The sequence below is a fragment of the Nelusetta ayraudi genome, unplaced genomic scaffold (genome assembly GCF_046127955.1).
Source record: "Nelusetta ayraudi isolate G7.1 ecotype Tasmania unplaced genomic scaffold, CSIRO-AGI_Nayr_v1 ptg000016l, whole genome shotgun sequence".
NCBI lineage: Eukaryota > Metazoa > Chordata > Actinopteri > Tetraodontiformes > Monacanthidae > Nelusetta > Nelusetta ayraudi.
Genome location: NW_027466066.1, coordinates 2297452 through 2313461, shown reverse-complemented (window position 1 = coordinate 2313461; position 16010 = coordinate 2297452). Strand labels below are relative to the sequence as shown.

General features: G+C 47.1%; 1 protein-coding gene across 2 annotated transcripts in view; it reads right to left on the bottom strand.

Moving 5' to 3' along the window:
- Positions 1–815: 815 nt before the first annotated feature.
- llgl1 (LLGL scribble cell polarity complex component 1) overlaps positions 816–16010 on the bottom strand; it is a 33523-nt gene continuing 18328 nt past the window's right edge. The window contains exons 6-24 of one of the 2 annotated variants that reach the window (XM_076023828.1): positions 15578–15740; positions 15322–15454; positions 14577–14631; positions 14174–14328; positions 13859–14079; positions 12502–12569; positions 11530–11704; positions 10228–10332; positions 8785–9077; positions 7891–8041; positions 7672–7810; positions 6680–6993; positions 6412–6603; positions 5861–5933; positions 5578–5692; positions 4765–4829; positions 3676–3811; positions 3488–3570; positions 816–2344 (exon numbers count right to left, since the gene is read on the bottom strand). In XM_076023828.1, the coding sequence (XP_075879943.1) occupies positions 3492–3570; positions 3676–3811; positions 4765–4829; positions 5578–5692; positions 5861–5933; positions 6412–6603; positions 6680–6993; positions 7672–7810; positions 7891–8041; positions 8785–9077; positions 10228–10332; positions 11530–11704; positions 12502–12569; positions 13859–14079; positions 14174–14328; positions 14577–14631; positions 15322–15454; positions 15578–15740 (2632 nt within the window). In that variant the 3' untranslated portion in view covers positions 816–2344; positions 3488–3491. Of the gene's footprint in view, positions 2345–3487; positions 3571–3675; positions 3812–4764; positions 4830–5577; positions 5693–5860; positions 5934–6411; positions 6604–6679; positions 6994–7671; positions 7811–7890; positions 8042–8784; positions 9078–10227; positions 10333–11529; positions 11705–12501; positions 12570–13858; positions 14080–14173; positions 14329–14576; positions 14632–15321; positions 15458–15577; positions 15741–16010 lie in introns of both variants that reach the window. The other variant, XM_076023827.1, reaches the window with a different exon arrangement.

Here is a 16010-nt window from a genome sequence, read left to right as displayed (position 1 = left end):
AAGTTTCTTATTTAGATCATTCATGTCTTATTAATTGGATGGATGAATGAATGAATGAATGAATGAATGAATGAATGAATGAATGAATGAAAAAGGTGCATGCTGAAGCCAAGGTTTGTTTTTGCCTATTCTGTACAATCCAAGAGATAACCCAGTTGCCTTTTAGTTACCAAATTCAAACCATACATTAGATGTTTGACTGCACAGAGTTGGCAATCACACTCAGAGGGAGTATATGCAGACACAGGGGGAGAACCTGCAAACTCCACAGAAAGGTACCTGGAGGGAATCAAATCTGCGGCCTTTCTTGCCGTTATCTCAGCAAGTATGGTTTATAATTAACTTTACACCTCATTTTTCATCAAGTCTATCGTTTTAAGCTTCTCACTGTCTAATCCTGATCACATTTACAGCCACCCAGAGGAGTAACTGAACTGCAGTCTCACCCACTGAGCAGTCCACCCTGTTACCGATGACTGTAGAGGCATATAAGTCTCTCTATAATCAAAGCAAGCCACCAAAAATTGTTTTTCAGCTTCCTGAAGAGGAACTGAACTCTGATCTAGAGTTCTCTCTCTGTAGGAGGCATCCGTATCTCTTTCACAAGTATATACTGTATATCTTTCAAAATATTAATCCAATAGGAAACTATTGTTAACTTTTGTTCTTTTCCCAGTTTACATAGTTAAATTATATGCTGAGTTCAAAGGTTCAAGCTGAAAATGTATTTTTTTCTATAAGTTGTTGTCAGAAAAGAGTTGTGAGAAAAGAGGAGAGGACTGAGAACCCACCTGCCAAAATCAACGAGTCTGCACTAGAGAGAGTAAATAATTTTATTAACATTCACAATTTCATCAGCTGAGAAAAAAAAAAAGAAAAAACCCACCAAGACAACCTGATTAAAAAGTCTACACAAAACGTGATGACGTAGTAGAAACAAGTTGGTGGAAAATGTGATTAAAAAAGGTAAACCGCATCAGTTGTAGCAACAAAAGGTTAGTTATGAGTTGACCAGAGCACCAAGAAACCTAACAGAATTAAAAAAAAAAAAAAAAAAAAAAAAGCATTAACATGACTCCTATGTGTTGAGCTACATTAGTCAGAGTGAGATCCCTTTTCTTTTTAGACTTTCTACTTGACACGAGGCAACAAGAGCATGAAAACTAAGCAGCTCCTCTACTGTGTTACTCTATCGCTGTCTTCTCTCAAACTGTATACAATTTCTTTGTTTACACAGTTAAACTTTTATATAAAAAGGGTTAAAAAAAAAAAAGCGGGGCTCATCGTTGACTTTGCCGATATCGACCACAGAAACCCCTCCAGGGGAAAAGGTGCAGGCGGGCGGGTGGGCGCTCCGCGGCGCACACTCCTAACGTCACTTAGCATTCGGACCGACTTTGCTTCTCTTGCCACACTTTCCCTGAGTCCCATCGAAGAACACAACGCCGCAGGAGATGATGCAACGGTAAAATGCGAGGGGAGATTTTAAAGGCCATGAGGGCTCTCAGATTCGGGCGCGATGAAACTGCGGGGTCACCGAGAGCGATCGGCATTGAATTTGAATCCGAGCAGAGCAGAGAAAAAAAAGAGTGTGTCGTACCGTTGTGTTCATGACCCCTATATGGATGTGCTCGCGACCATAGATTTATTTTTTATTTTATTTTTTTTTTTCTCAAAGTGTCAAAAATAATAAAATCTGCTCCGCCTAAATACACAGTGCGGCTATCTCTCCTCCCGTTGCTCCCCTCTGTCATTAAAATATCTCTCGCTTCATCCTAAAGCCATACAAAAACATCTTCAATAAAGCATCTGTCTTCTGCGATACAAACCGCCATCACCGTCCACCGCCGCCGCTGCCGCCCCATCTCTTCCCGCTCCGGCTGCAGATGTGCTTGTGCGCCTGCAGGGGTGTCTAACGTACCAAACGGAGGCGCTACCGCTGTTCTTAGCCTCACGGGATAATGTTCACAGTTCAAACTCCTGGGTGTCCGATCAAACGGGCAGAAAGACCCGACACCCGGCATCTACTTCCAATTCGGATCGATCCCTGGCTCACCGCGGACAGAATTCCAGTTTTTCGGATATAGAGGATGAGGATGGGGTGCATCCGCGCTCCGTCATGTTTCCAAAGTGGTTACAGAAAAGGATGATGTCCGTCTAGTGGGAGGAGCCGTACCAACTGTCCAACTGTCTCCCCCCAGTTTGTGCCGGGCTGAGAGGAGAGTGCAGAGTTCTGTCCGTGGGTTCTCACTGCAGGGGAGCTGATGGGAGATGTTTGTGGTCCAGCACTGAAATCCGGTCCATCCAGCCCCCCCGTCCACTTCAGGCCCCTCCCCCTGCGATACTACAACGGCAATCAGGGGAGGGAAAAGAGAAAGAAAATCATAAAATAGACTTGATTTCAACCACGTGTTTCTGTCTCAACTCATCGGGTTCCAGAATACAGTGAGAATACATTTGTGCCCTTTTAAAAACAGGAATCTATACTTAAGTTTATTTTGCAGTCAAATATTTTATTCCATTTTATAGCCTTTACAGATCTTATGTAACTAAACAAAGTTAAATAAAGTTATTAGAATTATTTTACATCTGGTTTACCTTGTATTTGTACTGTTTGATCTCATTAGTGACTGCAAAAAGCCACAGATACAGTAAAAAAAAAAAAAAAAAATACTACTTCATAGACAGATATTCACAGAAGCACACTGCATTCACTGGATAATAAAAAAATGAGGCACTTTATCTCGTAATTACGAGATCAGGATCTCATAACGAGAAAAGATTTCCGTCCTGATCCTATAATTACGAGACAAGGTGCCTAATCTTTTTTCAATCCAGTGAATGCAATGTGCTTCGGTAGATATTGACGCTTTTTCTTAAAGAAGAAGAAAAGAAAAAAAAAAATCCAGCTCAGAAGCTGCATTTGGGTGTAGTTTGCGTTATTGTCCAGCAGGGGGCACCAGCGAGTTTCCAAAGGTGAAAAGGAGTTGTTTTTTTTTCTCATTAGTAACTGCTGTGGGCTGGGACAGAAACTGAGACGGTTATTGCACAATACTAAAGAAAAACAACAACTTGGCATCAAGCAGACGAAAGGCAAACATGCCGAGCGGCAGCTGGCAGATGTTGCGGCGGCCTCCTAATCTCTACGCCTCATCAGAAAGAAAATGTCAAAGGAGAAGCCGCGAAATGGTAATGAGAAACAAATTAATAAAACTAAAGGTGTGATCGAAGTGAAACAGAAGTCTCAGAATTCCCTGAAGCACCGCATGTGGACGACAGTAAGTAGCGTCTTCAGGGCTGCAGAGGAGCGAAAGGCAGCGCTGAGGGCTTATTATTGGAATGCGGCCCCTCCCACTTTGATGTCTTTGTCGGCTCCATTAGAAACAGGTGGACGGGCCTGATGGTCTGAGCTGCACGCACGCTCACGCCGCCGTTTCTTACGCAACTTGGGGGGGGGGGGAGACCCGCTCATGTGCGCGTCGCTCACCTGCTCAGTTAATGAGGATGCCGGCAGAGCGTCCTTCCTCCTCTTTAATGTTCTTCAGGTTGTTCTCCGCCTCGTCCACGGTGCTGCCAGCCGCAGAAAACACAAATCAGCCGCTAAGTGATGTTTGCAGAAGGGGCTGCTGCCTCTGTGTGTGTCTGTGTGTGTGTGTGCAGAGGTGTGGGCCCTACGTCAGAAAATCCCTGACGTCCTCCACAGTCATCTCCCCCGTGGTGTCCAAGGTGAGGTCAGCGCAGCTGAGGGGCGAGTCCAGGGGCGTGTCCAGGACGGGTGAGGAGAGGGAGCTGGGCTGCTCCTCTTGCTGGCCTGGCGAACAAGAAACGGTTCGGTCCGTCACTCTGTTATTTCGGCTGGCGCCTCCGCAGGAGCTGGAAGGACCACTCGGCCGACGCTTTCAGGCATTACGCCGATTATTTATTTATCTTAATCAGACTCGTGAGTGCAAGCGGCGCAATCCGATGCTGATTATTTTAAAGATCCCGAAAGAAAAACGCTGATGGATTTCTGGGTCGGACCACTGCTGGGAGAGCCCCTCCCGCTGGACGCTAAAAGGTCCATTGAGGTTTTACTCGTCTATTTTATTTGCTTCCTTTTGGTTTTGGAGGAAATCTTCCATTCCGACAAGACGGACAGAAAGATAGAAAGACACGCCGCAGAACTCAAAGACCAGGCCAAACAAAAAAAAATATAGGAATTACACATTGTAGACAGACATAAACAGAAAAAAATACACCCCTCAATCTCACTATTTGGCAGCAAACGCAACATTAATGCAGGCCAACAAGGGGCTGCCCTTCCTCAAGCAACTTATGGGTGCAGCATTATTTTAGTTTCTCGACGGTTGAAAACGTGCCAGCGCGTTCGCACCTCGCTGAGCAAAGCAAGGTCCGTGCGTGTGTAACGGAAGTTCTTGTGCGCAACTTTTGAAGCTTTAAAAATTGTGAAGATCAGATAAGAATGCAAGCGCCTGAAAATATTGAGGAAGCCTCACTTCAGCCACTTCAGTCTTGTTTACGTCGCTTTAACGAAGCCGGATACGAGACTGTCCATGTTTAACACCGCTCAGCCACACCGTTTTCTTCTTTTAATTTATAATATCATCAGTAAAGCTGTGCAGAATGCATGCAGCAACGCAGGACTGTCGGCTCCAGGTACAGAAAAAAAAACACGACAAGGACACAAACAAACCACCAGTGTGGTTTCCATGGCAACAATCAGCGTCATCCGCGCGATTGGAGAGCGTGTGTGTTTCGACCTACCCTCAGCCTGACCCGTCTGGTTCTTGTGGGTTCCGTTGGCCTGCAGCTGCGTTGTCGTACTGTCACTGCGGACACACACACGCACACACACACGTGCACGCACCGTTAGCTCGAGCGGCGGCCCCCTCCATCCACTCGACTGCCAAAACAATCGCAAGCAAAGAGGATCGTTTCTCTGGTTGCACGGAAGGGGCCGGGCGCCCGGAGCTGGCGGCGGCCCACCAGACAGCATAACCAACTGCGGCTGCGGCGGTTTCCAGCATGGGTTCACCGTCAGTCCTAGCACACACACTCACTCGTAGCGCGGGCGACTGGAAAATGTTGCACATCGCTGAAAATGTGCCACAGGGTTGTTTTATTGTCGGCGTGCCACTTTAATACTACAGGTATTAACTCACTAATTGCGAGATGAGCCCGCCCGCATGTCGGCCCCTTTAAGTGGGCTTCACTACATCTGGAGACAAGCTCTGGAATGACTTGATTTGATATAGTAATGCTAATTAATGCTATTAAATGATCACTAATGTCACATTATATTCCATATGAATAAAAATGTAGGATCGCATTCAAACACCACAAGCACATTTTAACACGTGACGTCAACTTATTCCGGGTCATGTGTGAATAAAAACAAGCCGAGGCAAGCAGGTTCTTTCATTTGTCTTTAAATATCTCCAATAAAAATGAGAAAGGGGGAATATTTGATGAGAGAAAAAAAAATCTGCAAATCCACAAAATAAATCAACGGTGATCATTGCTACTTCCTTGTTACTATAGCGTGCGTGCGTGCGTCTGTGTCAATGTGTGCGTTACCAGGCAGACGTGGGCTCCAGCGGTCGGTCGAGCTGCACGGAACACAGCGGCTCGGTGAGAATCTTGGCAGACAGCGAGAAGCGCTCGTACTCCGAGGGAGAGATCAGGTAAAATCCTGCGTGTGTAAAAAAAATTAATAAATAAATACGTAAATAAAATGATACGCTCAATCAAAGGCGCTTGATGAATGAAGTAGAATAGGCATCTGATCAGCAATGTCTAAATAGCCTTTCTTTTTTTTACTGAAATAAGCTGATTCGTTCCCAGTGCATTTTTTTCTCACCCTGCCCGTTCTTGGTGAAGACGCAGGACGCGATGCCGCTGATGTCTTCCTTACGGATGCAGCCGTAACGCACCTGCACACAGACAGAGACACAGGAACAGAAATAATCAGCAACGCAAGTGTCTGCTGGCGAGAGTTTTGCTTTTCAATTCTTTTTCCTGGCGTGCTGGATTGTAAGTATCAGTGCTGATTATTGATTGGTGGAGAGGAGAGTGGCAGAACAGGCACGCAAAGCTCTGCTAAAATACTGCCAAGTATTTTCCCCGAAAAGTGAGACACTAGCGGTGAGTAGAAACATATAGAATAGGATATTTATCAAAGTTGCATGATGAGTTGCAATAGTAGAATAAATGCTGAAAAAATCATTTGTAGTTACTTTAAGCTGCAAACCAAAGTGCAGTTTGTTCTGCACTTTTCTGGCGGACAGCAGCGCTGTAGATATTTAACCAGGAAGAGGCCTGTGACTACAGAGCAACTGCGGCTGGTCCAACCACATGGCGCTAACACAGGCCATGCCGTTTGGCTCCAAACAGAGGGATGCGAAGGCCCACCTGTGGCCGCAGGGCGGGGATGTTGAAGAGGTGCATGTCGCCCAGGTTGGTGAGGCAGACCAGCGTGTGCTCGCTGTAATCCTCCTGGGCCGTGGAGCTGAAGACCACCAGCGCCACCTTCCTCACCCGGCAGCCCTCGTGCGCCGTCAGCTTGAACTTGGTCTTGGCGCTCACCTTCGGCAGCGAGAACACCTGGGGGGGGATAGCGTCCTCGCATCAGAGGCCTGTTTCAACCTTGCGAAGCGACAGGTCATCGGGTGCCACCCACCTTCAGCTGCTCCTCCGAGGCGATGAGCACAGAATGGGCGTTGGCCATGTCCGGCGCGCTGGCGAGGTCCTGGGACGCCTCGTACGGGTCGGGCAGCGGCTTCCCCCGCCCGTCCAGCACGCAGATGGACACGACGGGCGCCCGGTGCATCAGCTGGATCTCCTTGCCCAGCACCGCCTCAGCGCACGCGCCGCTGCCCTCGCCTCCCCCACGCTCGCATGTGCGCCCAGAGCCCACGCCCGGCACCTCCAGGGCGTAGGCGTACACGCTGCCCGAGTTGGTGCCCGCCCAAAGCGTGGGGCCGTGGTGCGTACCTGGGGAGGTCGGAAACAATGCATTCAATAGGAAATCCGGTTGGTGGGGTGGGGGCGGCAGAAATGAACAATGTTGAGATGGGTAAGAGCAGGAGGAATGAGGGGAGTCAGAGGAGCAGAGCATGTTAGATGTTTTGGAGAGCAAAGTCAGAGAGAGCAGACTGAGACGATCCGAGGAGGGACACTGAATATCTGGGTGGAAGGATGTTGAGGTTGGACCGCCACTCGAGGAAGAGCAGAGAGGAGATAAAATGGATGAGATGAAGTCAGTTGGTGAGAGAGAAGAGGATGCAGGGTTAGATGGAGTTAGATGATTGGCCGTAGCTCAGTGGTCCTCAGTGGGGTTTTTTTCTCCTTATAATGAAGTTGCAACCCACAATTACTTCACAAAAATAGACGCTCATCCACTTTCTCTCATGTCTAGTAAATTAATTATTGAAATTATGGAATTGAATTGTGTGTCCTTCAAACTAAATGCCCAACACTTTATCTATATAAATATATATATTTTAACATCCCTTTGAAAAAACAAACAAAAAAAAAACTGCGGAACAAGCCACAGCCCAATCAAAACAACGCTGTGACCCACTTTCGGGTCGCGACCCACCAGTTGAGAACCGCTGCTCGAATACCTCGAAGCTGGGTTCGAGGAATTAAGGTCTATTTGTTTGTGCTCACCGTCCCGCAGGAAGGTGTCAGCGAAGCAGAGACACCGGACGACTCCAGACAGCGAGTCGTCGGCCGACCGAGGCTCGATCCTCCTCTGAACCGGAGCCACGTCGTCCTGCTCCGCGAGAGCAGCGTTGGCCTCCTGGACCTGCGCCAAGAAATCACAGAGATTTAAATTTCAGAATCAGGGTTATAATCACCAACTTTTCACAGAATAAAAAGCTCGACCTTGCTGGTGGGTGTGGTGATGGCGCGCTTCTTCCCCGACACTCTGCTCTTGCGGATGCGTCTGAAGCTCTGCCGTAGGGACTTTTTCAAGGACTTGACCCTGGACAGCGGGCCCTCCATCGCCAAGGAGTCGTTGGGGTGCAGCGTACACCTGCGACAGGACCGTGTCACTTTGTTGACGTAAATACTTTCTTAAATTTAAGATTTGGATGACAGCATTAAATGCAGACATTTAATCATTTATTATTTTTTTGCTAAATATATATTATTACTCCAGTTCTGAAGACTTTACACTGGCTCCTAGTTAGCTATAGCATAGACTTTAAAGTTCTGCGAGTGGTCTGTAAGTCACTGGTCCAGAATACAAGAATGAAACGCCCAGCGGGACTCTTGAGATCTGTAGACTCAGGTCAGGTAGTAGAGCCCAGAGTTCAAACTAAACCTGGTGAAGCAGCATTTAGCTGTTAAGCTGCACACAAATGGAACAGGTGAAGTGAAGTGTAAATGTTTTTAAATCCAGGTTAAAGACTCTTCTTTTTTCTTCTGCTCATGATTGTGTGCTTTTATCCATCTCATTATATTTCATTATCATCTTTCAATTTCTATTCTCCTTTGTGACTGTTCATTATACTGCACAATGTTTCAATTAACCTCTATGCACCTTAAGCTGTCATGTCTTTCTTTGCACTTTGTCTTTCAATACGGTTTGTTGTGTCTTAAACATGATGTTGAACTTTTAATCAGGTAAATCGTATTCAGTTGCCTTGTGTATGAAATGCGCGATATAAATAATGCTGCCCTGCCTTGCCTAAAGTTATTCCCCGCATGAGTCAACAAGGGCTAAACAAGTGTCATCAGCAGGGATCAAACATACTCATTCCAAGCGACACCAACCTGGCCAGCACAGCATTCCGCCGGTGGTAGTCAAACAGGCCAAAACCGTGACTGGTCCCAAAAGAGATGAGGTTCCACTCGGCGTGCAGCGCCACGGCCGTGACGGAGGCCGGAGGCAGGCACTGCACCAGCACCAGGGGCTGGAACCCCGGAGCGAAGGGGGCGGGCTTGAGGCGCGGCTCCAGCCGGTCGTGTCCCTTCCAGGTGAAGCCCTCCCGGTCCTGCAGCAGGTCCACCACCGACACGTCCACCGAGTGGTCCGAGCGCTCGTCGCTCAGGCCCAGAACGATCACCTGGAGGCACACGGGCGGGGGTGGAGGGGCGGGGAAGGAAATCAAAAAAAATCGAATCATCCGCTGCAGAGTAGGCGAGATGATGAAATAACGCTGCAGGGTGTTTTTTTGTGTCTGGCAGCGGGAAGCCGTCCGTCAAGAGAGGCGCGCTTGTTTTCTACGCCCACCTCTCAAATGATTGGAATAATAAAGAGCTGCTCTCCAACATAAAGACGCATGAAAAGTGGAGCAAGACTCTGGACTGTGGAAACAACAACACTGCAGTGGTGGGTGGGTGGGTGGGTGGGGGGAGTTTTTGGACACGTCTTTCTAAATTGGTCTGATTTTCTGCTTTAAGGATTATTCTGAAGTGACCAAACAGTTACTTGAATACAGTGAAAACTGGGCGCAGGAGAATTTTTTTCCCCTTGCTTTTTATCTTGTTAACAATAAAAAAAAAAACATTTGTGTTTCTTTGCATCAATCTTGGGACAGCCTCACCTCACAGCAAATATTAAAAAACAAAACAAAATTGTAGTCCAGAAAAGGGAATGTCGCAGAAAATGACGCATGCTTTATGTATTATGAATGAAAACTACTCTTTTTGTCTTTCTAAATAGCAAATGTAAAACTACCAGTCAAAGGTTTGGCCTATGAATTTAATGTTTTTTCTTTCATTCTCATGAATATTGACATTGCAGTTTCTCACTGAAGGCATCAAAACAAACTACTTAATAAACACACATGGAATTATGTAGGAAACAATAAAAGTGTAAAATTACTCTTTTCTCCATTCTTCAAAATAGCTGCCTTCCAAAGAAAAAAAGCATATTTAGAGTTATTTAACATGGTTTTCTTTGCTGTATATCTTGCTCATATATTTCATGTCTTCAGTATCTCTCTGCAGTGTGGGAAGTTGCAAAGAAAAAAATTGCATGAGAAGATGTGTGTCCAACCTTTTGACAGGTAGTGTGAAACTACATCTCCGAGCAGACAGCAGCAGAACACAGAAACATCTGTGAGGCTCACAATGGTTTCTAAAGCATCACTAGAGCAACCAGCAGCCCGGTTCCACCTGAACGGACTTAGATTTGTGTCTTTTCGAAGGGACAACGCTCAGTCTTTGTGCATGTGTGTGTGTGTATGCGGCTGCTCGGTTGCGGCTCTTCACCTGTCCGGCAGTTCCGGCCACCACCAGCTTGTTGCTGTACTTGCAGAGGCTGATCTTCTGGATGCCCAGTCTGGGGTCGTCGCTGTAGGGGTCGAAGCAGCCGACCTGCGTGAAAAAAACACACACACACGGAGACGAGCTCGTTGCATATGTCAAAACACAAAAGCAAACGTTGCGCTGTTTTTTTTTTATGGTGCTTCCTATAAATCTGAGGAGAGCGAAAACAAGAGGGGCTGGACGCTGTCAGGGCGCCTCCCTGAGGCGCTCCTTCCTCTTCTGTTCTCAGCCAAATACCAGGATGCCCCCACCCCCCCACCACCCTCCACCCCCCCACACCCCTTTCTCCACTCAGCAAAACACTCACATTAAGCTCTCACTCACACACACACACACAGAGTCAGAATTCCAATAGAAATCCTTTCTCACATGGGGCCGGTGCCTCAGCAAAACAACAGGGAGGAGAAGTTGGTCACTGGTGCGCACACACACACACACACACACACACACACACACACACACACACACACACACACACACACACACACACACACACACACACACACACACACACACACACACACACACACACACACACACACACACACGGCAGAGAAGGAGTGGGCCAATGGGTCTGGTTTTCATTACAGGGAGGGAAAGAAAAAAAAAAAGGGGAAAGGCTCCTCATCCCACTTCATCCCATATGAGGGCCACATTCCTGAACATGCAGCTCCGTTACCACAGGAGACGTGAGGGAAGCTCGAAAGGGGAGTGGAAGAGGGAGGGGAAAAAAAACTCTCAATCTCTGTGTTTTTTTTTTTAAGTATATATTTGTAAATGTATATATGTGTTGATATATATTTGACCTTTGAAATGCATACGGACAGTTTCCTTCCACTGCGTCAGACAGACGTCGGGCCCATTTGAATACTGGAATAAGAGCGTTTCCGCTTTGTGACTCATAAACGTTTTCTGGCCGGCGACGCGTGCGAACCCCGGCCGCTCAGCGGACGCTGAGTCAGCTTATTTTCAACATAATTGCGGGCAGAAAAAAAAAAGAAAAAAAAGCAGGGAACACAGGGGGAACAAAAAGAGGTGTGGACCGTCTAGAAAAAAAAAACAAAACACGTGAAAACAAGCAGACGAGATGATCAGGCTGCAGATGTGCGCGTGCACGAGCAATGGACGGTTTCTCTGCTTTTAAGCGGAGCAAACTCCTCATCAGGGATCGGTTACGGCGGGACGCAGAACCGGATGCTGAGCGTCGACGCGTCGGCAGACCTTCTCGGCCTCCTCGCCTCTCACCTTCCTGAAGGGTGGCCACTCTTCCTCCTGCTGCATGTCCGGGTCGTTGCTGGAGTCCTGGGGGTCGTCGCAGGGGTCGCAGTCCGTGTGGAAAAAGTTGGCCGTGCTCAGTTTGTAGATCGGGGTCAGCGCGACGCCGGATGCGTCCCAGAAGCGCACGGTGCCGTCCTCGTGTCTGTCGAGGCACAGAGGGGAAAAATATTTCTGTCACAAAGTAGTTTTGGCTGAGGCGAACTGGATTGATGGATTTTGGAATTTACTACATTGCAACAGATTCGACCAGTGGAGGTATTGCAATTCACTAAAGAGTTGAATTGACACCTACATAATAGTTCCATGGATGAAAAACATGTTTGTCAGCAGCCATGCTGGCAGGTCAGGCAAAACTTCACCACTGTGGTCTTTCTAGCAGCATGACAACAGTGGAATGCTAACAGTATATCCCTCACCTTCGAATGCGTCTCATTGTTAATACAGTTCCAACCCAAGCAATCTAAGCATGCAATATTTTCATCTGATGTCCGGTTGATTTCAAGCCATCGTCTCAAGGACGGGAAGCAACATTTAGGATGTTTCACCGCCTCCTGCGACAGTTCACACACAATTTGCAGGCAAGTCTTTCTTCTTGCTCTGGTTTCAGAAGATTCAGTCTTTTGCTTAAATATATTTCAGCATCTGCTTCACATCACGCAGCTCCTAAACTATTAATTGCACTGCATGCTTTCTTTTACAGGAAGAGATGCCGACAAATTCTTGCTTGACGGCTTCAGGTCGTGAGGTGACCTCGCGTCGGGAGGCCGTACCCATATGGTTCGCATCAGAAACAGGGAAACGTCTCCGAGCAGCTTCAGGTCATCTTGTTTACAAGGGAGCAATAGTTTGGCGCCTTTTCATAATGAAAATGGAGAGCGAGAGCTGGATCCACCTGCAGTGAGTGTGTGCGTGCATGCGTGCGTGCGTGTGTTCTGATACCCTGTCAACAGAAGTTCTTGGTACTTGGGTGAAGGTGCCAGGTTTTTCCCTCCACATATGGGCCAGCTCTGCAAACCAAGAAAAACAGAAATTAAACAGCTGCAGAACAATCCATTAGAAAAAATAAAATCCCCCCCCCTCTTCTAATATATTTCCAGATCCAGCTTTGACTTTACAGGCCGTGGCACACAGACAGCCCGCTCTGTCCCTGTGCCAGCCAGTCGCCCGGCTGATTTAGAGGAGCAAAGCAGCAGCAGCAGCAGCAGCAGCAGCTATGCGCCGTGTCAGCGTATGTTTGTCTAATCTGCCGCCGATCAAACAGCTGATAGCAGCTACAAATCTTCCGCAAAGCTTTTAACCGCCCGCACCTGCTCCCGGAGCCAACTACACGCTACCGGCAGGCTAAGGGCCGACGCAGCTGTCGAGCTGCCAGCGTGTGAGTCACAACATCCACCGACCAACTTCCACAATCACTCGGATGCAGTCATCCGCCGCGTTATCCTTTGCTAGATAGCAGCAGTTTCACTTCACATTGTGGACAGGGCTGGGGAATTTTGGACCAAAAAAATAAATAAATTCTCTGAAAACTCGATTTTCAATTTCAATTATTTTGGGTAAAACTACAAAAGACAACGTAGTAAATTATCTCAAATATTTTATCTTTATTTAAAAAAAAAAATAGCAAACACATTTCCTCATTGTGAATGGAATTGGGAAAGTTGAATCCCAAAGATGAATCCCTCCCTGAAGTGAGAACCTCACGTTCACCAAACACCACTTGAAAACGAGCAGGTTCTTCATAAACAAAGATGAAGTTAACTTATTTAGGAATAAAGTGAAACCTTAAGAACCAAACACAAACGAATCCCCCTGTGGATAAAGTGACAACCTTACCTCTCTATCACCAAACATCACTTTCAAAGTAAAAGCTTTTCAACGATGAATGAATAAAGTGCAAAACTTTCACATTTTGGAAAAGAAGCGCACAGCCCGGAAGCATGCGAGAGGAAAATCCATTTTAAGATTTTCTTTTTTTTTTTTTTAACATCGTTTTGAAATAATCCGAGTTCAATTTAAAATCAATTTATCGCACAGCCCTAATTGTGGAGCAACTTTTCAGGTGAACTTAAATCGACCTGCACTGACCTTCCGTCTGAGTGGTCAGTGTTTATTTTCTAGCACACTGCTGTCTAACAAGGTGATCAACCACAAAAATAAGCCGCTGATCTATAAATCGACCAATGAAGCCCTCGTCACTGATTGACTTAAATTAGCATTTCACACATTTGGAACACAGCTGGTACCCACGAGTGGAAACCGATAAAAGAAAATGAGACGCATCCGGCTCGCTCCTCACCTGGTGCACCGGCTGGCGGCTCTGCTGCACTTTGCCCGCGCTGACGAGCCTCTCCCACAGCTTGGGAGGGACGCTGGAGATGTGGAAGGAGCAGGTGATGGCAGAGGAGTGCAGAGGAGCCAGGTAGGGGGTGGGCAGAGAGGGCCACCCGGGGGTCTGGAGGTCAATGACAACCAGCTCCTCCTCCAACAAGACCACCAGCGCAGACGGCTCGTCGAACTCTGGGGGGGGAGGGAGGGGGCGGACGAGTTGGAAAGCTGGGAAACGACGACGCGAACCTGAACGCACCGCGCCGACGTCGGCCGGCTTGCTCACCTTTCTCCGGCTCGATGTCGTGCACGGTGAAGAAGTCGATGACCCGGGACGTGAAGTCTAACGTGACGTGGTCTTTGTCCTGCTGGATGGTCAGACAGTGGCGGTCGCCGTAACTGGCTCGGGGCATCCCGCCGCTGTACAACAACACTGGAGAACTGCGCGGAAGAATAAGTGAAACGTAATAAGATTAAAAGAAATTAAAAAATTTAAAAAAAGTTAAAGATGAAAACGAAATAATTTAAACAACCAATCATCATCACACAAAACCTTCTTGTCTTGTCCTTGACAACTTTTAGGTTTCCAGAAAACAGAAGACGACGTCTTACAGCTTTAGATAAAGCGTCAAGACATTCAATACAAAAAGAAATCTATAATCGAAAAAAAGAAGGAAACCATTTCTCACCCCGTCTCTTTGGTCCTCCACAGGATCTTGTTGATGGCCTTGCAGGGAAACGGCCCTATGACCATAAAACACAAAATATTACTAATGCTGTTGCAGTAAAACTTATTTATTGCAACAGCATGACTCAAATGACAAAAAAAATACCCTATTGTACACTGAAAAGAAAGAAGGTTGAACTCCACAATGTGTAAGCTGTCATGAGCTGCATTTCCATGGCAGTTTTTCGCAAGATAAAAGCGATATTTCTAAAAATTTCAACAAAGTGCAATAGCGATTTGTGTGACGCGCATAAACCAATAATTCGTCCCGCGAGATTTTACGAGAGTTACATTTGCTTTTTTTTTTTGTTCAGGTTTGTTTGCTGTCACGAATGGCTGTTATATTTTTCTCTTTCATTACTTGTAAAAAAAAAAAAATCCGTCTCTTCCTCCATCCAAACATAAGGCGGCATTTTCACCTGAAGTGATCTGGTCACATGACCCCCCGTAAGTCACATCCGGTGACTCGTAAATGTGAAACAACACTTTCCATGACACCTTTGCGATATACCTCTATATCGAAACACCTCATGAGAGCGCGTAAAAACATTTTTAGCGATAATTGAGAGGTTTAGGCGTTTCCCTGACCAGTTTTGTATTGCGATATTTAGGTTTCGCGCAAATTCTAGAGGTTAATGGAAACGCAGCTGTGGTAACCTTTGCATCGCGACTCGCTAAACGCACGCGTGTGCGTGCGTATCCCTCACCGTATGGGATGGTGGACGACGCTGGCTGCTGGCTGCAGGTGTTGCCGGGAGTGACGGCCCAGACTGAGTAGCCTCCGTCGTTGTGAGAGCTGACAAACAAGTTCCCAGTGCGTTCCCACACCAGGCTCTCCAGCTGCTGCACAGGACACACACACACACACACACACACATTGAGAAAGAACCTCATGACTTAAAACTTGTGCGCTGCGCCTTCGCGGACAAACGAAACGGCGTATGTGCACTTGGCTGAACCGACCTGCTTGCCCAGGAAGAGCTGCTCGGCGTGGCGGGCGGCCAGATCCCACAGGACCACCAGGCCACGGCTGTAGCCAATCAGAACCTTGGCCGGCTGCTGAGGATGCTCCTGCAGAGATTCCACCGGCCCGAGGGATTTTCCACATCGGTAATCATCTGGAAGGCTGTGGGAAGAGACGCAAACAGTGACCTGACACAGTCGTCGCACACCTGTGGCACATTTAAAGGTCTGGACCCGAAAGGCATCCAGGCTGAGGTGAAACAGCTGGATGGCGGGTCCGTCTCATGATGACGACACTTGAAATCAGTCATATAACAGGCTAAATGCATGACCTGGATTTAGAAAAGTTATTTAGCTATAATATGACAGTTATAACTGGCAATAAGAAATGAAGCAAAGTTGTCTGGGAATTTTGCGCCAGACAAATCCAAAA